Below are 24,357 nucleotides of genomic sequence, written 5' to 3'. Positions count from 1 at the left end.
GTTAATTCACCATTTAATTATGGGCTGTTTGTTTATTGTTTGTTTGCTTGGGATGGAATGAATTTTTTATGATTGCTAGATCCACACACACACACACGGAAAGACCCGAAGATTTGTGGCGCCGGGCTCTGATCCGGTATGAGCCGACCCATATAACACCAGGAGACAATCGGAGATTCATTAAGAAGGAAAAGAATAAATAATGGAGAAAAATGTCCTGACAGTCCCAAATAAAACACGGCAATGGAGACGCAGAGATGCCAGGCTCGGGCGCGGGGGTCTGGACCAAGCTGTCTGTGCAGCTGAATTCGGATGCTTGGCCTTCTGCGGGCCTGGCTTTGCCAAAGCGGATCGGACCAGCGGCCCGTTCGATGCAGCCCTCCGCTCTGATCGATAGCCGATGGCTAGAAACGGCAGCTCTGTTCCCCCATGGTCAGGGGTGTGACTGATTGTGCTGGCATGTGGCTCCTTCCTGGCCCCCTGAGCCTGGAAACGTGAGAACAGACAAACCAGATGGTACTGCAGATATCCTCTTCTTGAGTCAGTTACTCAGAGTCGTGGGGGGACCCACGGCTGGACTAGCAGGAAGCTGCAGGTCGGGAGTGAGGGGCACCAGCCGAGCTGGATGGGGGGAACCCGGGGGTGGGATAGCAGGGGGCTACGGGTCAGGTTTGAGGGGCACCGGCAGAGCTGTTAGTGATACAGAGGTGGTCTGTCAGGGGGCACCAGGGGAGCCCTTCGTTCCTGGCCACGGGGCAGTATCGCTCTCCCTGTTCTACATAGAGGGAAACTGAGGCAGGGAGGCGACCTCTGGCGTTAGGCCGCAGGAACTGGGCTAGGTCAAGCTGCCTCCATAGAAAGCCCCAAAGCCCCAGGCAGCTCCCCGGGAAACACCTTCCACTGTGGCAGGCTCCAGACAGAACAGCTTGCGCCCACGGGGCCACCTAGAAAGCAGAGATGGGAGCAGGGGAGGGTGGGTGGGAGCCAGGATGCCTGGATTCTATCCTAGTGCTGGGAGGGGAGTGGGGTCTAGTGGCTAGAGCGGGGGGAGGCAGGACTCCTGGGTTCTCTCTCCTGGGGAGTGGGGTCTAATGGTCAGAGCAGGGTGGGCCGGGAGCCTAGATCTGGGTTCTAATCCCAGCTCTGTCATGGCCTCGGGGAAATCCTGGTAGCTCAATTTCCCCGATTTGACGTGGGGATGAGAATCCCACGGTTGGGGCTCATCTGTTTTTTGCCTTTCTCCCACCCCACCCCCACCCCCCCGAATCCGTCTGAATCATCATCACCTGACTATGGGGGCCCTGCAGCGCCGGAGACCCCGGCGGGTGGAAAACCCCAGCTAGGACAAGGGAGAAGAGCCCAGGTGCGTGGCCAGCGTAGGCCTGGCGCTACCCGCCCTCCCCCGGCCTGTGTGCGGGAGGTGCAGCCTTTAGGAGGGTGGGTGACGTGCTGGGCTGGCCTGGGACTCGATTTCTACCCCCACTGCTCCCCTCCTGCGGGACCGGGGTCAAGTCCCTGCCTCTGCGCTGGCCTGAGAATTACCTGGCTGGCTGTCTGCACGGCGAGGCAGGGGCTGTCCGTCCATCTGTCTGCACGGCGAGGCAGGGGCTGTCCGTCCATCTGTCTGCGCGGCGAGACAGGGGCTGTCCGCTTGTCTGTCTGTGCGGCGGAGGCAGGGGCTGTCCGCTTGTCTGTCTGCACGGCGAGGCAGGGGCTGTCCGTCCATCTGTCTGCGCGGCGAGACAGGGGCCGTCAGTCTGTCTGTCTGTCTGCATGGCGAGGCAGGGGCTGTCTGTCCATCTGTCTGCGCGGCGAGGCAGGGGCTGTCCGTCCATCTGTCTGCGCGGCGAGGCAGGAGCTGTCCGTCCATCTGTCTGCGCGGCGAGACAGGGGCTGTCAGTCTGTCTGTCCGTCTGCGCGGCGAGGCAGGGACTGTCTGTCTGTCTGTTGGTCTGCGCGGCAAGGTAGGGGCTGTCCGTCCATCAGTCTGTGCGGCGAGGCAGGGGCTGTCCACCTGTCTGTCTGCGCGGCGAGGCAGGGGCTGTCCACCTGTCTGTCTGCACGGCGAGGCAGGGTCTGTCTGTCTGTCTGCGTGTCCAGGCAGGGTCTGTCTGTCTGTCTGGACAGTGCCTGGTGCAATGGGGTCCTGATCGGGGCTGGGTGGCCTAGTGGATAGAGCACGTCTGGCTCTTGGGAGCCCTGGGTTCTACTCTCTGCTCTGTGCCTCGGTATCCCCATCCGGAAAAGGGGGTGAGTGATGCTGCTTGTGGCCTTCTGCGGGCAGAGGGACACGTTCTGATTGGTAGCAATGATCCAGGTCAGGCCCCGATCCCAGCACCCTCCTCCCTGCAGAGCTGGGGGGCTGTGAAGGCTCCACAGGGCTGTCAGGCGTGGGAGACGCCGGCCTATCCGCTCCCCTGGGCACGGCAGCCGAGATGCCGCATCTCCCGTTAATGAAGCACTTCATCACGGGGAGGGGGAGAGGGAAAAACCCACTTCGCAATGATAAATCCGCCGCGCCGACCCCTCGCTCCTCCGAGCGCCGATCCTCCCTCATCTTGACTAATATTTTTGGAGTGGTTGTAAAACACCCGGCTCGGCAGCTGCCGTGTGAGGAGCCTGCCAGGCCAGCGTCCCTGGCTGGCTCCCAGCAGGGCGATCCAGGGGGCGGCTGGTGAGGGCCCCACCCTGGCCGCTCGGGGGGCTTGGGGGAGCTGAGGGCTCGCAAGCTCCCTGTCCATCATCTGCCCTCCTAGAAGATGTTGATCCAAGGACTGCCTGGATATGGAGCCCCCTCCCTCCATCACCACCTGGCTTTCCTTTTGGGGACCCTCCCTCCCTGCTGCAGATGGGGGTCCCCCAGCAGTGCCCATCACCGGAGCCTGGGGGAGGCCAAGCCCTGAGCCGGGCTGCTAAATGCAACAGGATGCAAAGTTAATTGTTGCACAGAAGATGGGGGGTGGTCAGGTCTGCTGGGGGATACTGGCCGGAGGGGGGAGGGGGGGATTGCATCGCTGGGGGACTTCACAGGGGCCTGGAGGAAAATCTGTTTTCATAACCCCCCCTTTAGCTGTCTGACCCCCTGCCCCGTCTGTCTCCCTGCGTCCGGGCTGTTTATAGCTGGTCCCAAATGCATTCTTAGCAGCTATCGCGCTGCTAATTGGTCTCTTCCCATCTCTAATTTCTCTGCTGTCCATAATTTATTAGGATTATTAATAATCAAACTCTCTCCTTCCAGCCGAGGGGCTCCAAGAGCCGCAGGATGGGAGGCAGAAGGAGCTTCCTCACCATTTTGCAGATGGGGAAACTGAGGCGCTGTGGTGGGGGGGAGGATGGGACCCACCTGGGGTCCCGCAGTGAGTTGGCTGTGAACAGAACCCAGGAGTCCTGGCTCCCAGCACACCCGCTCTATGCACCAGGTCGCACGCGTATCCCCAGGAGCAGGGAAAGAACCCAGGAGTCCTTTGCCACTGGTTTTCTGGGTCCCCCAAATCCATGCGCCTGTTTTATTCATGTGCCTGTCACGGGGTCCCCAGGCAATGCTCCAGGACGGCTCCCTACGAAGCCAGGCAGGACTCTGGGGGACCCTCCTGTCTGAGCAGCCCGTCCCCAGGGCGAGAAGCTCACCCGGCTTCCACCTTCCTGGGTCTGACCCCGGAGCCTTCAGCATCCTCTGCCCCTCCGTGCGCTTCCCACAGCCAGTCCGCCCAGGCGGGGTCCTGGGGCAGCCAGAGGGTCCTGCCCCCCAACTCCACAGTCAGACGGGACTCTCAGCCAGCCAGGAAAACAGAAGGTTTATTAGACGACAGGCACATGGTCTAAAACAGAGCTTGCAGGTGCAGAGAACGGGACCCCTCAGCTGGGTCCATTTTGGGGGGCAGTGAGCCAGACAACCCCGTCTGCCCTTAACTCCATGTCCCAGCCAGCCCCAAACTGAAACTCCCTCCAGCCCCCCCTCCTCTGGGCTTTGTCCCTTTCCCGGGCCAGGAGGTCACCGGATTCCTTTGTTCTCCAACCCTTCAGCTCTCACCTTGCAGGGGGGGAAGGGCCCAGGTCACCAGGTGCCAGGAAACAGGGTGTCGGCCATTCTCTGTGTCCAGACCCCTGCACACACCTGCCCTCTAGGGCTCTGCAATGATCATACACTGTTGTCCCACCACCTAGAGACTTAAGAACTGCCTTGGGGAAACTGAGGCACCCCCACACTATTCAGAGAAAACATTAAGAACAGTCCCACTTTGTCACAGCGCCAGCCCCCCCATTTCCCATCACAGCAGAACCGCACCCGGAAACCCCCGAGGGGCCGGGGCAAGAGGCTTGGGAATGCAGGGAACGGGGCGCTCCTCCCACCCTGCCGGTGCCGTGAAACCCTGGCTGAGCTGGGAACGGGGAGAACTCCCCTGGGCCAGGGTGCAGCCAGGTGCTTGTTCGGGGCATCGCCGCACGTCACAGTAATCAGCAGGGAGCTGGGTTGGGGCAGGGGCCGGGATTCACAGCGCCCGTTTCCTGTCATCCTTTTCTCTGGTGGCTCCTGTCCCGCCGCGTGCCCTGGCCCGTCACCCTGGGACGGGTTCATTTTCCCCCCGACACCTCTTCTTTATGTATGAGCCAGTGGCTGGCTCTGGGTGGTGGTATCGCGGGGCCGCGTCTGGATCGGGGTTGCAGGGGGAGCAATGCAGTCCCGTTTACCCTTCCGCATGCACACAGTGGGCTAGCGGATCCGTCCTCGCGGGCCTCATTTAAATCGGGGTTGGGTTCAGCCCATGTGGGGTGGATTCCCGTGCGAACCTGGAGTGGGGGGGCAGGGAGAGGCCCCATGTAGGGAAACAGAGGCACGCAGACCCCCGCCTTCTCCTGCTTCCCGTATGTTTCCCCCTTGTGTTTAATGATCCATCCCCCATGGGCTGCCCTCTACTCATGGCGGATGGAATCCCAGCTCTTACAGCCTAGTGGGTAGGGCCCTGAGCAGGCCGCCAGGACTCCTGGGTTCTATTCCTGGCTCTCCCAAAGACCTCCTGTGTGACCATGGGCAAGTCGCTGCCCCGCTCCCTGCCTCAGTTTCCCCTCCCACCCTTCCTCTGGCTTGTCTGTTTAGACAGTAAGGCCCAGGCACTCAAAGGCCTGTAGGCGCCCAACTCTCCTGGGACCCAAGCCGTGTAGGGCAGAGGCTGTCTGAGCAACAGTGACATCACAGCACAGGGGCTGACAACACGGGTGCCCGCACGTCACAAACAGGCGCGGCAAAGCGACCCCGGGGGCTCGTCCGGGTTCCCCAATCGCTGCTGGCGGAGCCGGGCTCGGGGGCGTCGAATCGCTGGGGGTGGGAGCAGTTACTGGGGAGGCGTTCGCCCCCTTGGGTCGCTGGGTTGCTGTGAAAACGACACCCCCGGGAATATTTATTTTCCCCTCTGGCTGCTCTGGCTGGGGTGTGTGTGTGTGTCTCTGTGTGGCTGGCGTGTGTTGGAGGGGCTGGGGTGTGTGTGTGTGTGGTTGGCGTGTGTCTCTGTGTAGCTGACGTGTGTGTGTCTGTCTGTTTAGCTGGGGGGGTGTCTATGCGTGTGTGTGTGTTTCTGTGTGTGTGTGGCTGGCGTGTGTGTGTGTGTCTCTGTGTCTGTGTGTCTTTGTGTGGCTGACGTGTGTATGTGTGTGGCTGGTGTGTGTGTGGCTGGTGTGTGTGTGTTTCTCTGTGTAGCTGGGGTGTGTGTGTCTGTGTGGCTGCTCTGTGTGTGTGTGTGTCTCCATGTAGCTGACGTCTGTGTGTGGCTGATGTGTGTGTGTGTCTGGTGTGTGTGTCTCTGTGTAGCTGGAGTGTGTCTGTGTGGCTGGTGTGTGTGTCTGTGTGTGTGTGTGTGTCTGTGTGTGTGTGTGGCTGGTGTGTGTGACTGTGTGTGTGTGTGTGGCTGGCATGTGTGTGTGTCTGTGTGTGTCTGTGGCTGGTGTGTGTGACTGTGTGTGTGTGTGTGGCTGGCATGTGTGTGTGTCTGTGTGTTTCTGTGTGTGTGTGTGGCTGGCATGTGTGTGTCTGTGTGTGTGTGTGGCTGGTGTGTGTGACTGTGTGGTTGACGTATCTGTGTGTCTCTGTGCGTGTGTCTAGGTGTGTCTGGCATGTGTGTGTGTGTGTTTGTGTGGCTGCCGTGTGTGTGTTGGTGAGGTCAGGTGCTGTAATTCTTTTCATCTCGAGGGAGAAACAGTCTCAAGTTGCCTTGTTCTTCCCCGAAACCGCTGAGCTGTCAAATCTGCCGGCGCTGGGAAGGGAATCCATAAATGGAGGGCGATTCAGACACCGCCTCCGGCCGGCAGCTCCTTTTCGCCGTTCCCAGGGCCGGGGCCGGGGCGAGGGCCCTTCCCAGCCGGGCTCGCAGCGCTGGGCCAGCGGACGGGCGCCCGAGGCGCGCGAATCGTCACCTGTAATTAACAAAGCGGAGGCAATCGCCAAGCTCAATTAAAACATATCTTAATTACACTAATGAACAACCGAGGAGGAGGCTGGCTGGTGTGCAGAAAATCCAGTCGCGGGTCTGGCTGGGAGGGAAGGCAAGAGCTGTTACCGTTCGCTGCTGGGACGGGGCCAGCCTGATCCCGACACCACGCTCTGTCGTTGGCACACACAGGGAGAAAGGCGGGTGTGAAATGCCAGGGCAATAGAGAAGCAGGCCCCATGAGCTGCCACATGGACGACGAGTGGGAGGGGAAACTGAGGTACGGAGCAGGGCGGAGACTTGGCCACCCAACGGATCAGTGGCCGAGCCAAGAGAACCCAGGCGTCCGGACCTCCCCCAGCCTGCCCTCTGGAACGGGCGAGGCATTCCATCCTTAGGCAGGGCTGGCTGGCTGGGAAACGGGGTTTCTGACTCCAGGAGATTTTTCATGAGCCAGCATCTGCCTCCTGCAGAAAAATTAGATTTTTCAGGGGGAAAAAAACAAACCAAACCCAATGCCTGGAGCCCAGAATAATTGAGTTTGGAAATGCCGCCCTGGTGCCCCCTGGGAGTTGGGGTATTTCTGTTGCCTCATAGCCCAGATTTCCTCTGTGTCAGCGGTGGGCAAACTTTTTGGCCCGAGGGCCACATCTCGGTATGGAAGTTGTACGGCGGGCCATGGATGCTCCTGAAATTGGGATTGGCGGGAGGAGGTAAAGGCTCTGCCTGGGGGTGCAGGCTCTGGGGTGGGGCTGGGGATGAGGGGTTTGGGGTGCAGGAGGGTGCTCCGGGCTTGGATCAAGGGGTTCGGAGGGCGGGAGGGGGATCAGGGCTGGGGCTGGGGCAGGGGGTTGGGGCACAGGAGGGGCTCAGGAGTGCAGGCTCCGGGTGGCGCTTACCTCAAGCAGCTCCCGGAAGCAGCGGCATGTCCTCTCTCCGGCTCCTACGCGGAGGCGCGGCCAGGCGGCTCTACGAGCTGCCCCATCCTCAGGCACCACCCTCCAGCTCCCATTGGCCACAGTTCCCAGCCAATGGGAGCTGTGGGGGTCGTGCTTGGGGTGAGGGCAGCGCGCGGAGCCTCCTGGCTGCCCCTAAACATAGGAGCAGGAGAGGAGACATGCCGCTGCTTCCGGGAGCTGCACAGAGCTGCCCCCGACCCCGCTTCCTGGCTGGAGCACAGGAGTGGGGCCAGCCCCAGACCCCACTCCCCAACAGGAGCTCAAGGGCCGGAATAAATCAGCTGGTGGGCCGGATGTGGCCCACGGGGCTGTAGTTTGCCCATCCCTGCTCTATGGGCTGGGCTCCTCAAGTGGACTACGTCTCCCACAATGCACCAAACCAGGGACTCCCATGAGCCCCACCTCCGTTTAAAAAGGAGGGGAGACCATCGTGCATCATGGGAGATGTAGTCTGACCAGGGGGACCAGCCCACAGAGCAAAATGGGCACATGACGACCTGAACTCCAACTCCCAGGGAGGATTTCCAAACTGGCATCGGTTGGGTTTTTTGCCCGCCCACCCCCATTATCCAGTAGCTCTGCGCAGGGGCCTTGGGCGCCCCAAAGGAGCTGGGGCTGGAGCTGTGTAGCAAAAGCCTCCGGTTCACTCTGGTGGGACCAGGTTAATTAATTGGCCCCAGTGGTGCAGAGGTAAAGCCCCCCACCCTTGCCAGTTTCTGCTCCCCAGGACTCCTGAGTTCTCTTCCCAGCTTTGCGAGGGGAGGTTTCTCCAGTCGGTTACAGCAATGGCCACCAAACCTGGGGCCAGACTGTATGGAGTGCCCTAGAAATACAGAGCCACAGACCCCCTTCTCCACCCCGCGGAGGCAAAGGCTCCCCCCAGCTAGGATTGCCAGTTTTGGTTGGACATATTCCTGGAGGTTTCATCACGACATCATCTTTCATTCAAGATTAATCTTTAATTCCTGGAGACTCCAGGACCATCCTAGAGGGACACGGGACCATCCTACCCCCAACAGAAAAGGCCCCGTGTCCCTTCCTCACCGCTCAGAGCCAAACATCCCCACCAGCGCCCCCTAGAGGGGAAAAGGCCCCGTGCCCCATTCCCCACCCCCCTGAGCCCGCCGGCCCCATGCCGTTCAATTTTCAGTGCTTTAAACAGAGCAATATCTATGTGCCCCCCCCTCCAAGAAGACCCCTCTATTTCCCCCAATCAATTGAGAGGTGCGTTTCAGCAGCTGGAAAGCGAGCAGCGTCCCTCTGCTCGCTGTGTGCCCCTGCCGGGGCTGAGAGGTATCGGCTGGCTCTTGCCCGGCGTGTTTTCCCCAGGGAGAGGCAAGCTGGCTCCGCTCTCCTGGGCTGGCGGGGCACGCAGGAGAAGCGCCGAGGGAGTGGAGGATGTAATTTGTCTTGGGGAGTGGCACTTGATCAATTTGATTTCAAAACTCTAATTATCCCGACAAAGGGCTCCGCACGGCGCCGCTGGCTGGGATTCAAGTTCTGTTTATTTATTTCCGTGCACGCCTGCGAAGTTCTCCCCTCTGTCCTTTCAGACTTTGCTGGAAGAAATGAGGTTACGGCGGAGGGGCAGCGGCAGATCCGGCGGGGAGGGGCTGGGGGGGCTGGAAGAACCAAGCGGGGGGTGCTGCATGTGTGTGCACCATGGATCAGGATTGAGGGGCTGTCACGGACTCACAGCTTGTGCCCACTCTTGGCCCCGTACGGTCCCTGGGGTTGGTTGTGACTCCCGAGCTGGGCCTCCCAGTCACCAGTCGCTGGGGTCTCCATTCTCCAGGCCATTGGCTGGGGCCCCATGTTCCGTTGCCGGCCCTCTGTACCAACAAACTCCCTCTCCCATCGTCTCGTTAAACCAGTAATGCCCAGGGAAACTGACTCCCACCCCCCTGCATGCAAACCATTAAAAAAACCCAAAAAGAACCAAGAAAACCCTCCACTTCGTCACAGGGGCCTTGGCAGAGCTTGGGGGGGGCGGGGAGCTCAGGGCTGGGATAACGGGGTTCTGGGTCGGGATTGATGGGTGATGGCCGGGGGTGGGGAGCCCTGCGTAGGGATAACAGGGGGTTGCGAGCTGGTAGCAGGGAGCCAAGGCTGAATTAGCTGAGGGGTTGTGGGTAAGGATGGAGGGGCACCTACAGAATAGGTCAGCCCTGCGTGGCCCCTGCCTGCATTGTGCCAGGCTGTACCCAGTGGGCTCGCTGAGCCGTACCGGGGCGGGGAAGTTCTCCTGGCCCACCCGTGCTCTTCACACGGCCCAGCCGCGGGAAGAGATGGGGCAAACACGCTGCTTTTCCAGCCGCCTGCCTCTATCTCGCCCCATTGTAAATAACCGTTAGGAGATATTATCCGCCCGCTACGTGGAATATTAAAAAACTAATTAGAGCCAACTTTAAAGCAAACTGGGGTCTGTTCCTTGCTCATTTGCCGAGCCATATAATAGGTGCCCAGCTCTTTCTTTCAGGCAGACGTTCTGTCAATCTACAAATCTTTTGTTAAGAGTAAATGGATACAAATAGCTGTTTTCCATATGCACGGCAGCATCTGTTACTGCCAGGGAAATCTGCATGGCTAAATGTAAATTATGCATTATGTCATTTATCAAAAAGGGGGCGAGGGATTGCAGGGGGGGACCCAGGCAAACAGAGGGGGAAGGTGTCACAACAAATCATAACGCAAACCATTTGCACTTACCAGTGTCAGGCCGCAAAGCGCTTGGCAAAGGACAGCGGGTGGTCTTGGCCCCATTTTACAGATGGGGAAACTGAGGCACAGAGGGCAGGGAGGATGATGTCAAATGGACACAGCCGGAGCTGGGAAGAGAATTCAGGAGTCCTGCTCTAACCAGTTGTCCGCACTCCCCTACCCAGAACTGGGAATGGAACCCAGGAATCCTGGCTCCTGCCCCCACCAGCTTTCACCACTGGACCTCACCTCAGAGCTGCAGGCAGACCCTAGCCCTCCCTGCTCTAATTAGAGGACCGCACTCCCCTCCCAGAGCTGGGGGTGGAAGCCAGGAGTCCTACCTGTCAGCCCCCCTGCTCTAACCACCGGTCTCTAACCATGGTTGCCAGCAGGCAGGACAGCTAGGTAAGCTCCGAAGGAAAGGGCCCCTCATACCCGCACAAGGCAGAATCCCGCCCCCCCCCCCGTCCCCCCATCAATTATAACCCGTTCCGGCGCCATGTGGAAGCCCAGCAACAAATGTACCTGTGATTCGCTTGGATGAAAAAGGCCCTGGCTCGCAGGCTGGCACGTGGTGGAGAGGGGCATTTTATCGGCCTTGTCGAATCCTGCCTGCCGGAGCCCTGGCAGGGGGGTGTGCCCAGCCCCGGGGGTGGCTGTACGGACCGGTCCCTCTGGAGGCTCTGTGGCAGGGGATGGGGGAAGAGAGGGGGGTTTAGCGCCCAGCTGGAGACGTGGGCACTGGGGCGAGTTTCCCTGTGGAAAGAAAGGGCCTGTCACCCCAGAGCCCTGGAGGCAAAGGTCAGATCCCGTATGTGACCCTCCGTATGGCCCAGGTCACCCCCGGACGCTTGCCTGCTCCACCCAGGCCGAGAGCAAACCGACCGAGCGGAGACCCCAGTTGAGTCCCTCAGAACTGGGCCCCCCAAGGCCAGCCTTCCCCACACATGGGGAGCCAGGGGGCTGTGGGAGACGTGTCCCAGGATAGCGGGGGTTTGAGCTGCTCTCCCTTGGCACCAGCCAACCTGGGCTGGGCAAAGCCCTGGGGAACAGGGGGTGGGGGTCTCATCTGCCCAGGTGGGGCAGCCCCCTCAGCTCCTGCCTGGGATTGGGGCCCAGCTGGTGCAGTGCCAACGGGGGAGGGGATTTATGCTCCTTCCCCTGAACTGCTGATGGGGCCTTGGGAGGGGAGAGGGAACAGCTGCCCCCCCAGGGGGGGATCGGGGGAGGCTGTGAAGGGGGTGGGGGATTCCCTCTGATCCCCTCCCATTCCGGCTACAGTTCCCAGGCCACCTTCCCTTCCCCAGCTACCCCCTCAAACTCTCCCCCTGCCCCACTCTCTGCTTCCTCTCCCCCCACCTGCTCCCCTTGGGTCTCTGCTTGCCCTGTCTCCTCCCACTCCCAGCCCCGCCCCTGCTCCCTCCCACTCTCCAGCCCCCCTCTGTTTCCCCTCCCCTGTTCCCTCCCATTCCCTAGCCCCCCCTGCTCCCCCCCTGCTCCCCCACTCCCCAGCCCCTCCTCTGCTTCCCCTCCCCCTGCCCTGCCACTCCCCTGCCCCCCCTCTGCTTCCCCTCCCCCCATTCCCCAGATCCCCCTCTGCTTCCCCTCCCCCTGCTCCCCCAATCCCCAGACCCCCCTCTGCTTCCCCTTCCCCCCATTCCCCAGCCCCCCTACTTCCCCTCCCCCTGCTCCCCCATTCCCCAGCCCCCCTGCTTCCCTCCCTCACTCCCCAGCCCCCCCTCTGCTTCCCCTCCCCTGTCTTTGCTCCCCCACTCCCCAGCCCCCCCTCTGCTTCCCCTTCTCCCCATTCCCCAGCCCCCCCGCTTCCCCTCCCCCTGCCCTGCCACTCCCCAGCCCCCCCTCTGCTTCCCCTCCCCTGTCCCTGCTCCCCCACTCCCCAGCCCCCCCTCTGCTTCCCCTCCCCTGTCCCTGCTCCCCCACTCCCCAGCCCCCCCGCGCTTCCCCTCCCCCTGCCCCTGCTCCGCCACTCCCCAGCCCCCCCCCCGCCGCTTCCCCTCCTGCTCCCACCGCCCCTGACTCCCGAGTCCCCGGGAGCCCGATCCCCGCCCTGGCCAGCTGCGCCCGGGGAGGGATGGAGCCGCCGCCCCCAGTGACCCCCGGCCCGGGCCGCCCTTCCCCGGGCGGGGGGCGGAGGCAGCGGGACTGGGGAACCTGCCGCTGCCGCTGGCGGAGCGAGTCCGCCCCGGCAGCAGCATGGGAGGGACCCGGCCCGGGTTCGCCTTCGCCCGCCAGATCAGGAGGCATCCCGGAGTGAGTGACCGGCCCCCGCTGCCCTGCCCCGGCCCCTGGCCTGGCCCCCCATCTGCCCCCCGCCTTCCCCGGCCCCCATCTGCCCCCTCCTGCCCCCATCTTCCCCCGCCCCCCTCTGCCCCCCTCTTTCCCCAGCCCCCCGTCCCCTCCTCAGTCCCCCTCCTCCCCCTGCCCCCCTTTATCCCACCACCCCAGTTTGTTTCTATCCCCCTTCCACCCTCCGTTCCCATTCTCCTCTGTCCCCCCTCAGTGCTCCTTCTAATCCCCCCTGCCCCATCCCCCTTCCCTCCCTCCTATCCCCCCTGCCCCCTCTCCCTCCCCTCCCAACCCCCTCCCAGCCACCCCCCATCATCAGCCCCCCCCCCATGATCTGCCCCCAGTTTCCTGCCTCCCTCTTACTTTCATTAAACTCCCCCTCCCACCCCCGCTTCCCCCGCCTCCCCCCAAGAGCGAGGGGCTCCCTCGTGGCTGGGGGCCCCTGGTTTGCCGTCTGCCTTCCCCCAGGGCATGTCTGCTGTCACCTCCCTACCTCACTATATGCAATGGGGGGGGGGCTGCTCTGTAACAGAAATCAAGGCCCCGAACTTCGCAGATTCCACCCCAGCCGGAGCAGCGCTCCCTGCCCCCCCCCCCCCCCCGCTGTCTGGTTCCCGCTCTGCGTTTCGGCCCCTAACCCTGGGGGTCTTTGCGCTTCACCCCCACACACGGGAAATGGGGGGGCTGTCTGGCATCTCCCTCCCTGCCGTGGCTCCTTCTCTCTAGGGCGTGTGCGGCACCAAGACACACCAGGGTCCCAGCTCCCCCCGACCCCTTCCCCCTCGTTTGATCCTCTGCCACACACACCCCCCCCTCCAAGCCCTCAAATCCGGAACCTTTCATCAGCCTGGCCGGGGGGGGGTGGGGGTGGAATCCACCTCCCGTCCTTTCATGTCAAATCCATCAGCTCCCCGGCCATAAAAAATTCATGACGAGGATTTTGTTTACAAATAGGAATAAACCCTGATGAATGCAAGATGCTGGGAACCTGCCTCAACCCCCCCCCCCCCGCCCCAACAACAGGCCAAGGAAGGGGGCTGGAACTAGGGGGCCTGGGGTGTGGCTGCACCCCCCGGCTTGTTGTGCTTTCTATCATACACAGGGTTTACAGATTGGGTCAATGGCTCTCAGCCCCCTCCCCACTGTGCACATTGTTCCCACGCCCTGCCACAAAGGAAAGTGGGGGGCAGGGGTTGGCCCGGTGTTTTTCCATACGGCGAGTTTCCATGGTGTAAGCTAAGAATCCGTCTCTTTCCACACAGATGCCAAGCTGCCAGGGAGCTGGCTTGCCTTTGTGGGTCTGGCCCTTTGCCTGGGTGATTCCAGGCGAGCAGCCGGCCCTGTGAGGACAGGGCTGGTGTGGGAAGGGTTAAGCCCAGAGGTTTGGTTTTCGGGAAGACTGGGCTACACATTCAAACAGTCACGTCCGCGCTCCGCTGGCCGGTGTTGGCTGGGCTCTGGGCCAGCGGAGGAGAGGCAGGTCCTGGGCAAAGATGTGATGCTGGGGAGGCTGGAAATAGTGAGGCATTGGGGTCTAGGAGTTAGAGCAGGAGCTAGCCACAGGACTACCGGCTTTTAGTCCCAGCTGAAGGGGGTGGGGATTAGTGGTTCAAGCAGAGAGGGGCTGGATGCCAGGATTCCTGGGTTCTATCCTTGGCTCTGGGAGGGGAGTGGGATCCAGCGGTTAGAGCAGGAGAGGCTGGGAGTCAGGACTCCTGGGTTCTATGCCTCACTCTAGGACAGGAGTGGGGTCTAGTGATTACAGCAGCAGCCAGCGTCAGGACTCCTGGGTTCTATTCCCAGCAGAGGGAGGGGGGTTTCCTTTTTGGAGCAGAAAGGAGCTGGAAGCCAGGACGCCTGGGTTCTGTTCCCTTCCTTTGGGTGGGAGTGTGGTCTAGGGGTTAGAGTGAGAACCACTAGGCCCTGTGACCAGCTCTGGGCTGTGTTGGCCATGTGAGGATGAGCCAATTGGTTTCCCCATCCATAAAACCGGGCTGAAAATCTTCCTCCTGCTTAATTAGCTCCTGTAAAGAGCAGGGGGAACCTGCACTGGGGGCTCGTGGGCAGCCGGGGATCGGAGCGGGTAACCTGCCTTGGCCCCGTTAAAAGCAGAGGTGCTTCCCGACACACCATCCGTTATCTGGGCCGAGCGCTCCTTGCCGGGCGGGCACATCAGTGCTGCAACCTTGCCCCGGCTTCTCCTGCTGCTGCCCAGCTGGCTTCCCACGGTGCCCAACTGCCAGGCCTAGCCACTGGGCGGTGATTAATGCCGACTCGACAGCAAATGCAAACGGAGCAAACTCGGGGCGCTGCTGAGGGGATAGAAATGCAGTGGAACAGGAGCCTGCTTTGCTGCCTGCCGCACGGCCCCTAAAAGCAGCTGGACAAGCGCCCCCCAAGCCTCTGCCCGGGGATCACAGGCCCCTTAGTATTCAGTATTCTGCCCACCTGCCACATAGATCCCAGGGGGGTTAGGAGCCTAAATAGCTTTGCATCTGGCACCCACATGACACCCAGCCCAGCGAACACCTCTCCTGGTGGCCGCCTGTGTCCCCCACTCCCCACCGCCTCCTTTAACACCGGCCGTGGCCTGCATTGCTTGGGAGGCCCAAAGGATGCAGCTCTAGATCCAAGGGGCTGGTGGGAAGGTGGGCTCCGACCGCTGGCTGCGAGGTCAGGCCCCCGAATCCTGCTTTGCATCTGCCTATAAAAGCTGAGCAGGATTCCAGCAGCGCTCACACGAACCGCTCTTTTCCTTAAAGCCCCAGCACCCAGATTCATGGGATGGCAGCCAGACCTCGGCTCGCGTCTCTTGTTTGATAACACAAACATTTCTAGCTCCCAGCGCAGGGCAGAGGCGTTTAAACCCGTGGCCTGTGAAGGCTCAAAAAAAAAAGCCCAACAAGAACCCAGAAAGCAACCGAACCTCCCCATTTATTATGTTAAATCTTCTGCTTTTCAAGCCAATCTCACGATTTTCGGAGCTGGGGGGGGGAACGGTGTTTTTGGAACTGTTGCGGCCGGCCACACTGCCATTCATCCCCTCGCTCCCACTGACCCTCGCTCCAGCTCCCCCCACGCCTCTGCCAGCCGCTCAGTTCATTCCCCGGCTTTGAGAACCCAGAAGTGTCAGCAGCAGATGGCACGACGAAGGCCTGTCCCCGAGTCTCAGTTCCCAGAGTCCGGCGTCATCACCCGGCTGCCAGCTCTGACTGGCACGCGGCGCAAAAGATCATTAGCGGCCGACGTCTCTGACCTCCAGGATCATAAGCCGCATCTGCTGGAGGTCTGATCTGCCAGCCGGCACGGGGCGAGGTGGTGCAGGGCGTTGAAATTCAGCTGTCACGGTGGGGGAAAGGTGAGAGAAGATGATGGACGCACGGCGGCCCTGAGGCCGACATGCTGGCAGTGAGCAATGGTGTTTGGATCCGCACAGCAGGGCTCAGGGGCAGTGGGCTGCTCCTCAGGACGCCTGGGTTCTATTCCTGGCTCTGTCGTTTCACCTCTTTTCTCACCCATCCCTCGTCTGTTTAGATTGTCAGCTTTTTGGGACAAGGATTGACTCTGACTGTGGGCCCAGCACCTGGCACAACGGGAGTCCCCGGGGTGTAATAAATACTGGGTAATGTCTCAAGAGAAGGCCACTTGGCACTTTCAGAGCAGCCTTCGTGTCTGGCTCCCCAAATGAGCCCGGGGAGATGGGTCAGAATTATTTTACTGATGGGGAAACTGAGGTGTGAGGGGGTCAGTGACTTGCCACGGTCACACAGCCAGGCAGTGGCCGTACTGAGCGCCCAACCCAGGAGTCCGGGGTCCCCACGTTCCATTGGAGTCAGAGGGGCCAGATCCCCCACTGACGGGAATCGGTGTCGCAGCCCCAGCCGGGCCGGGGTCTGCAGAGCAGGAGGCTCCCCGGGGCAGGAAGGGGGAACGCGGGAGGGGGCTGGAGAAAGTGACCCTGGGGGGAGACACAAAAGCGGCCGGAATGGGGCGGGCGTCGGGGGCACTTTCGTTACACGCAGCCAGGAGCCAAACAAGCGAGTGGGACCCGGGGGGGGTCGCAGGTACCAAGACATTGAGGAGCCCCTCCCCCCCCGATCCCATTGACCCAGCAAAGCAGCTGCCCCCAGCGCTGGGGGCAGGACACGGCCACGCGGCACCTGCAGTTGCCTCGGCACCAGCAGCCCAGCCCCATGTACCCACCTAGCCCCCCACCCCCTGTCCAGTCCCAGCCCCCCAGCCCAGTCCAGCCCCACACCCCCAGTCCAGCCACATCCAGCCACACACCCCAGCTCCTCCTCCAGCCTTTGTCCAGTTTCCTAGGCAGAAGGTGTCACCTGGTCCCAACCCCCTCCTGGGCTCCGGTTCCAAAGAGCAGCCGCCCTCCTTTAGTCACCCCCTTATTTCCCATCCCCAGCTAGGATTGGTGCAGCATCCCCAGGGAAACTGAGGCACACCCCGTGTTAGCAGAAGACAGTAAACTAGTAAAACTCCCATGCAGCATTCCCAGGTTAATACTCCAGGCTCGTCACAAGCCCCACACTCCCGGTTCAAAATGGGCCGTGTGCTGCCCGAATCAGTCAGAGGCTGTAACCACCCAAGTCACTGAGCACCCCGCGGTCATTCAGCTTCCTCTGACCCTGGGGCACTTTTGAAAATGTTCCTCGTTATGTTCTGTGCAGTGAGGGAGCTGGGCCGGCCCCATTATGTTACATGGTCTAATGCATTGTGTTAGGGAGATAGAGATTGGGGGTGTGCATGGGGGTAGATAGATCGATAGAGGGGGTGTATGGGAATAGATAGATAGATGGGGTGCGTGAGGATAGATACATAAATATAGATAGATAGAAACATACATACATACATAGATAACAGGTAGACGGGGTGTCTGGGGATAGATAGATTAGATAGAGGGAGTGGATGAGGATAGATACATAAATATAGATAGAAACATACATACATACATAGATAACAGATAGATAGAGGGGGTGGATGGGGATAGATAGATGATAGATGGGATATATGGGGATGGATAGATAGATAGATGGGGGGGTCTGGAGATAGATTAGATAGAGGGGGTAGATGAGGATAAATAGATAGAGGGGGTGGCTGGGGATAGACAGATTAGGTGAGGTGTATGGGGATGGATGGATAGATGACAGATGATCGATCTGTCGGGGGATGTGTGGATGGCTAGATATGCAGGTGGACAGAGAGGTACATATGAGGGTGGATGAACAGGTAGGTAGAAAGAAGGTTATTGTATGTGGGTGGCTGGATGGATAGCTCGGTAGACAGAGGAGTCGATAGAGAGATGTGTATCTGTGGGGCTGGTTGGGCTGCCGGAGGGCTGTGTCTGGGGCTTGGGGGGGCCGAAGGATCGGGCAGCAGTGGGGTACGACTGGGGGTGGCTGGATGGATAGCTCGGTAGACAGAGGAGTCGATAGAGAGATGTGTATCTGTGGGGCTGGTTGGGCTGCCGGAGGGCTGTGTCTGGGGCCTGGGGGCGGAAGGGTACAGCTCGGGGTGCCTGGATGGATAGCTCGGTAGACAGAGGAGTCGATAGAGAGATGTGTATCTGTGGGGCTGGCTGGGCTGCCCGAGGGCTGTGTCTGGGGCCTGGGGGCGGAAGGGTACAGCTCGGGGTGCCTGGATGGATAGCTCGGTAGACAGAGGAGTCGATAGAGAGATGTGTATCTGTGGGGCTGGCTGGGCTGCCCGAGGGCTGTGTCTGGGGCTTGGGGGGGCCGAAGGATCGGGCAGCAGTGGGGTACGGCTGGGGATGGCTGGATGGATAGCTCGGTAGACAGAGGAGTCGATAGAGAGATGTGTATCTGTGGGGCTGGCTGGGCTGCCGGACGGCTGTGTCCGGGGCCTGGGGGGCCGAAGGATCGGGCGGCAGTGGGGTACGGCTGGGGGTGGCATGCGTAGGGAGGATGGCTGGGCCAACAGCACTAAGGAGCGCCCCAGTGCAGCCCCCACTCCCTCCCCACCCCCTGCCGCTCCCAGCCCCACTACCGCAGACGGGGGGGAAGGGGGAGCGTGCGATTTCTCATTCCGAATCCAATTCCTCTCCAACACGAGACTATTTTTCTCCCCCCCTTTGAATCCAGTCACTCAAGCTGACAGCTACACTGTGTACGGGAGCCCGGGTACAGGATTGCTGCGCCGGTAAATCTCCCGGTGTGTCAGGCTCCCTTTCACTCTCCCGGCGGCCTGATAAATATTCATTTCATTGGGGCATTTTTCATCTCTTCTCTCTCCCTCTCTCCGCAGCTCATTCCCCTCATCAGCTTCATCGGCCTCGGTCTGGGCAGTGCCGCACTCTACCTGCTCCGCCTGGCCCTCTGTAGCCCCGACGTGAGGTATGGGGGCGGGCGGGGGGCTGGGGCCACGGAGCAGCGAGCTCGCTGGGGCAATGTTTGTGCAGCCCCTGGCACCAGGGGGTTCGGTCCGTGGCTCCTCGGCTCTACTGCTATTCACCTAGTCAATAACCCCAATGAGAGGCGCTGGCGTCTAGGGGGTAGTTCCTGGTGGGTTCTAGTCCCAGCTCTGTCACTTCCCTGCTCCGTGCCTCAGTTTCCCCTCCCGCCCCTCGTCTCTTTTCACTTGTCAGGGTGATTCGGTGCCTCGTCGGGGCAGGGCTCAGCTCCCAGCCCAGCGGGGTCCTGCTCTCGGCCGGGGGCCTCTTGGTGCTGCCCTAACACAAATCAGGAAGGTGAGTCACAAATGGCAGAGGGAAGCCCGGGCAGCGCACCCCCATTTGGTCTGATCGGCGGGGAGAGTCATGCACAGGGAGTTCCCCGGGCCATCTCTCGTGCCAAGCAGGATCAGGCCCCAGGCACAGAGCGGGCTGGGCACTCCGGTGTTAGGAGAGGGGAGGCCTAGTCACGCCCCCTCCCCCCACCCGTTGGTCTCCTCCCTCCCCCAGAGCTCCCCCCACAGCCTCCGTCAGGGCAGCAGGGAACCGGGGTGGACGGAGGAGTGGAGCATACACCAGCAGGAGCCGTCCCGGCTGGGTGTGAGAGAGATGGGTGCATCTGGGGATAGATAGATAGAGGTGGTGCATGGAGTTAGATAGAGGGGGTATATGGGGATGGATGGATAGATGTGTCTAGGACGGATGGTTGGATGGAGCAGGGGGGTAGATGAGTGAGATTGGTAGATGGATGGATGGATGGACGGAGGGATAGATAGATAGATAGATATTAAGGTCAGAAGGGACCATTATGAGCATCTAGTCTGACCTCCTGCACAACGCAGGCCACCGAATCTCACCCACCCACTCCTGCGAAAAACCTCTCACCTATGTCTGAGCTATTGCAGTCCTCAAATCGTGGTTTAAAGACTTCAAGGAGCAGAGAATCCTCCAGCAAGTGACCCGTGCCCCACGCTGCAGAGGAAAGCGAAAAACCTCCAGGGCCTCTTCCAATCTGCCCTGGAGGAAAATTCCTTCCCGATCCCGAATGATGGGTGGGTGGGTGGGTGGATGGATGGATGGGTAAATAGAGGGGTGTGTCTGAGACAGATGGATGGATAGATTGGTAGATGGATGGATGGACGGAGGGATGGGTGGGTGGATGGGTAGGTAGAGGGGTGTGTCTGAGATGGATGGGTGGATGGATGGATGGATAGGTTGGTGGTTGGATGGGTGGGTGGATAGATTGGTAGATAGATGGACAGAGGGATGGGTGGAAGGATGGGTAAATAGAGGGGTGTGTCTGAGACGGATGGATGGATGGATGGATAGATTGGTAGATGGATGGATGGACAGGGGGATGGGTGGATGGATGGGTAGATAGAGGGGTGTGTCTGAGACGGATGGATGGATGGATAGATTGGTAGATGAATGGATGGATGGATGGATGGATGGACGGAGGGATGGGTGGACAGAGGGATGGGTGGATGGACGGGTAGATAGAGGGGTGTGTCTCGGCTGGCTGGGTAGCTATGGATATGTATCTTGACAGGTTCAGCGTTTCCCCCTCTCTGGCTCTGGGCTGGGCCTGGGCCCCTCCCCTCGGCCCCGCTCTGCCAGGGCCCTCTGGAGATGTCTGACTCCATCATTGATTCAATTTGCCGCTGGCTGCCCGGCCCCGCAGCTCAGCAATTAGCAGTCCCAGGCCCGGTGCCTTTGATGGCGGGGGAGGCGGGGGAGATGGGGGCACAGCAGCCCCGGTGACATTAGCCAGGTCCTGGGGGCACCTGCCGAGGCCAGCGCTGGCTCCGTCCCTCCCCCGGGCGAGGAGCCAAGGAGCAGGAGGGGGCCGAGCTTGTCCTGGGGGAACGTCCCCAGAGCTCCCCCTTCTCCCCAGCCGCTCGGCTCCCTGGGACGGCCCCGTGCCCCCCGCGTTCCCCGCCCCCATTGCTGGAGACCTCACAGCGGGTTGCCAGGGGGGCCACCGTGAGGTCACTCGTGGAAAGAGGCAGCAGGAGCCTCCGTGCTGCCATGGCCCAGAGACTGCGGCCCGGGGAGGGGACCACTGTGATCAAAACCCGGGGAGGGAGAGGGGTGGAGGGAGGGGTGTGGATGGGGATGTGGGTAGATGGAGGGATGGAGGGAGGGGCGTGACTGCAGGCAGGGGGCTGGCTAGGCAGAAGGATGGATGGAGGGACGATGTGTATGGGGATGGATGGAAGTATGGATAGAGGGGTGGATGGAGGGAGGGATAGAGGAAGGGATGGATGGAGGGGTGGAGGGACGGGCGTGACTGCGGGCAGGGGGCTAGCTAGGCAGACGATGGCCGGCTGGAGGGACGGGGCAGTCAGTACAATGGTTGGAGCAGCAGCGTGGCCGTGGCGGCCAGCAAGCCCCTGGTCTGTGTATCCAGCCGCTGACCCAGTTTCGCGGCCCAGGTGGGGGGAGATGGGCTCCCAAACGAGCCGGCGACGGAGCGAGGCTACAGGGCCTGAGGCCAGCCCCAGGAGCTGGCAGCAAATCACGCCGCTGGGGAGCCGGATGGGCAGGGCCAGGAGCAATGGCAGCTCCCCTGCCCCCCAACACAGGGGTCTGGGCAAAGGCCAGCCCCCCTGCTGCCCTGTGTGACCCCCGCGCTGGGTCGCCAGCTGCTGTGGAGGATGGGGGGGATTTCACCCTGAGATGGAACTCAGCTCAAACCCCCCCAGAGCCCGCATGTACTTTGGGGGAGCCGGTATTCCCGCCCCCCAGTGCAGCACCCCTCCCCCGGCCCAGGAGGCAGATGTGGGGCCCTGCCCCCCATGTGCTGCTGCCATGCTCTGCAGAAGGGACCAGCCAGGGTCTGGCCAGGCCGGGGGTCGAATAGCCCTGGGCAGCAGCCACGGGGAGCCCCAGCCAGTCAAGGCGGCTTGTGCGAAACATCTAGGCCAGGGAAAGAGACGCCGGACACCTGGGTTCCATTCCTGGCTCGCCGAGTCACTTGGGGCCCCGGCTCCGTACCCACCCTGGGGGCAGGTTTTGCTAAGGGCTCAGTTCCTTGGGCCGTTGAGCCCTCGGACAGCCTGGCCTTGGTGCTCTGTGACTCAGTTTCCTCTGGCTGCCTAGGGCCTGTCCATTGGCAGCCTGGCCTTGGTGCTCTGTGACTCAGTTTCCTCTGGCTGCCTAGGGCCTGTCCATTGGGAGCTCTCTGGGGCAGGGCCTGGCTCTGACTGTGGGTCTGTGCAGCGCCCGGTGCAAGTGTCCGGCTGCTACCGTAATGCACCTAGTAATGTCAATGTACCCTCCATCCTGCTGATCTCTGCCCCCCATGCGAGGACAGGGGGCGTCAGCCGCCCGTGGGGTCCCGTCCCCAGCCGTCCGTCAGCCAGGCAGCCGCTCGCTCGGGCCCCTGGCAGCTGCCTCCCGGAGAGTCATTTCCCTGCCACTTACATGGAAGGTTGCAGATTATTTCCCCAGGGCACGTCACCGGTAAACAGCCATTAGGCCCCGTTAAACTCAGCCAGCAGCTGCCCCGCTCCTCCTTACCCCCCCCGCCTCCTCCTGCCCCACATCGTGGCTCCCCATGGCTCTCGCAAACACCCTCACGGGGACACTGGCCTCAGCCAGCTCCAAGCCAATTGCGACCAGCTCTGGGCCGGAGCCTCGGCTAGTGTGAACGGCCGGCATGCCACTGATGGCAGGGAACGTCTGCCGATCCCACCGTCAAACCCTCCTGGGCTGCAGGGAAACTCAGCTGGGGGGGGGGGGGGGGCGCCAAGCCCCCGGCCAGCTGCACTGCCCCGAATCGCCTCAGTCCCTCGGGTTGGGTTCGTCCAGCCTAGGCCTGCGGCCTCCCTTCCTCCAGCTGTTCTCACCAGCTCACCCACTCTGGCCACTTGGCACTGGTGCGAGGGGCGGATGCGGGGGGGGGGGGGGGGGGTGTAGTTTCCCCTCCCCTGACTGAGGCCAACCTACCTAGTGGGACCTGGACACTTTCAGCTCGCCCGGGGCCTCTGGCTCGCTTGGCTTGTTGGCGCCACGCCTGTGGGCCCAGCAGCGAGGTCACGGCTTGCACGCTCACTGCAGACGTGACCGCGCTCACACGTGGCCCAGGCTGCTGCCCCCCCACCCCGCCCACATTGTCTGTGCTGGGGCAATGGGGCCCAAGGGTTAGAGCTGCTGCCCACGGTGCACCGGGGGACAGCGGGGGGGCCCGAGAGGGAAGGTGCATGGGGCTGGCCATTTGGAAAAGGAAACGGGACACCCCCTCCCACCGTTTTGCCCCCATCCAACCTTCAGCACAAATAATTGCACTGTGACCAGCCCACAGGTTGCACCCGATGTTTTTTATGGCCAAGGGTCCCGGTACCGAGCGCCACCGGGGAGGAGGGGGCCTGGCCCCTGCGGGGGCCACCGGGGTGGGGACTATACCCGCCTCTGTGCCAAGCCGGCCCCCCTGGCCCACCCCTGCCTGGCGCCTCCCCACCAACCCCACTCTTGATTTCTTGCAGCTGGGACAGGAAGAACAACCCAGAGCCATGGAATAAACTGAGTCCAAACGACCAGTACAAGGTGAGCGCGGGCAGGGGGCTTGGGGGGGGTCCCTGAGCGGGGCTGACTCAGGGTGGTGAGGCTTGGAATATGGGGGCCTTTCCCCTCTAGGGGGCGCCAGCTCCCAGACGGGCTCGGGGGGGCAGGGCGTGGGGCACGGGGCCTTTCCCCTCTAGGGGGCGCCAGCTCCCAGACGGGCTCGGGGGGGGCAGGGCGTGGGGCAGGGGGCCTTTCCCCTCTAGGGGTCGCCAGCTCCCAGACAGGCTTGGGGGGGCAGGGCGTGGGGCAGGGGGCCTTTCCCCTCTTCATCACTCAGGCGCCAGGTTGGTCATGCCCCTGAGGTGGGTGCAGTTTGAGGGTCCCTGTGAAATGAGTTACGGGGTGAGGGGGTCTCTCAGCCCAGGTCCCGTGACCCAGCACTGGTGATGTGGGGGGGAGGGAACATGGAGTCCTCAGGCTGGGGGCTGGGACGGGGGGGGGCACCAAGGGGCCAGCACCTCAGTTCCTCACCCCCGGCTTCCTCCCCCTCCACAGTTCCTGGCGGTTTCCACCGACTACAAGAGCTTGAAGAAGGATCGGCCCGACTTCTGAGGCCCCCCCATGGCAGGTCTGGGCGCCCCGCGCCGGGCCCGGCTGCCCCCCACCCCGGTGTCCCCTGCTTCCCGCTCGGGGCCCCGGTAGCTCCGGTGAGCCACCTGTGGCGATGCTCGACCCCGCGCCCTGATGCCCGGGCGATGGGCACCGTCCCAGCACTGCAATAAAACCCCCACGTGCCACGCAACGTGTGAGCCGACTTTTCCTGCCCGAGTAGCCCCCACGGTCAGCGTTTTCCAGCCGCCTCGGAAATTCCCTGACCCCCCCGACCCCCATGTGCTGCGTTTCCTGTCTCCCACACTGTGGGGGGGGGCGGGGCGCCCCACAGCACAGCACGGAGGTGTCCCGATGTCCCTGTTCCCATGGTCCAGGCCAGAGCCGGGCCGGGGGGAGCTCCAGATGAGGGGGGGGTCAGCATGAGAGTGTGTGT

General features: G+C 61.8%; 1 protein-coding gene and 1 long non-coding RNA gene across 4 annotated transcripts; one reads left to right on the top strand and one right to left on the bottom strand.

Annotated features, from left to right (window-relative positions):
- Positions 1 to 3,834: 3,834 nt before the first annotated feature.
- LOC125627763 (uncharacterized) lies at positions 3,835 to 13,112 on the bottom strand. 3 transcript variants are annotated; one of them, XR_012665590.1, is made up of 4 exons: positions 13,024 to 13,112; positions 10,604 to 10,834; positions 6,549 to 6,886; positions 3,835 to 6,405 (listed from the first exon to the last, which is right to left on the bottom strand). It is a non-coding gene; the product is annotated as an uncharacterized LOC125627763 (long non-coding RNA). The 3 variants fall into 3 exon arrangements; XR_007354084.2 differs by lacking the exon at positions 6,549 to 6,886; XR_012665589.1 differs by lacking the exon at positions 3,835 to 6,405 and having other exon boundaries at positions 6,412 to 6,886.
- Positions 12,210 to 24,114, top strand: COXFA4L2 (cytochrome c oxidase hypoxia associated subunit FA4L2). Its single transcript, XM_048832240.2, has 4 exons — positions 12,210 to 12,349; positions 18,662 to 18,750; positions 23,294 to 23,354; positions 23,868 to 24,114. The coding sequence occupies exons 1-4, from the start codon at positions 12,293 to 12,295 to the stop codon at positions 23,922 to 23,924; spliced, it is 264 nt and encodes an 87-aa protein (XP_048688197.1). The 5' UTR covers positions 12,210 to 12,292; the 3' UTR covers positions 23,925 to 24,114.
- The last annotated feature ends 243 nt before the right edge of the window (positions 24,115 to 24,357 follow it).

The sequence above is a fragment of the Caretta caretta genome, chromosome 20, assembly GCF_965140235.1.
Source record: "Caretta caretta isolate rCarCar2 chromosome 20, rCarCar1.hap1, whole genome shotgun sequence".
Lineage (NCBI taxonomy): Eukaryota > Metazoa > Chordata > Testudines > Cheloniidae > Caretta > Caretta caretta.
The sequence above is the reverse complement of the archived record's forward strand: the minus strand, read 5'-3'. Positions and strand labels throughout refer to the sequence as shown.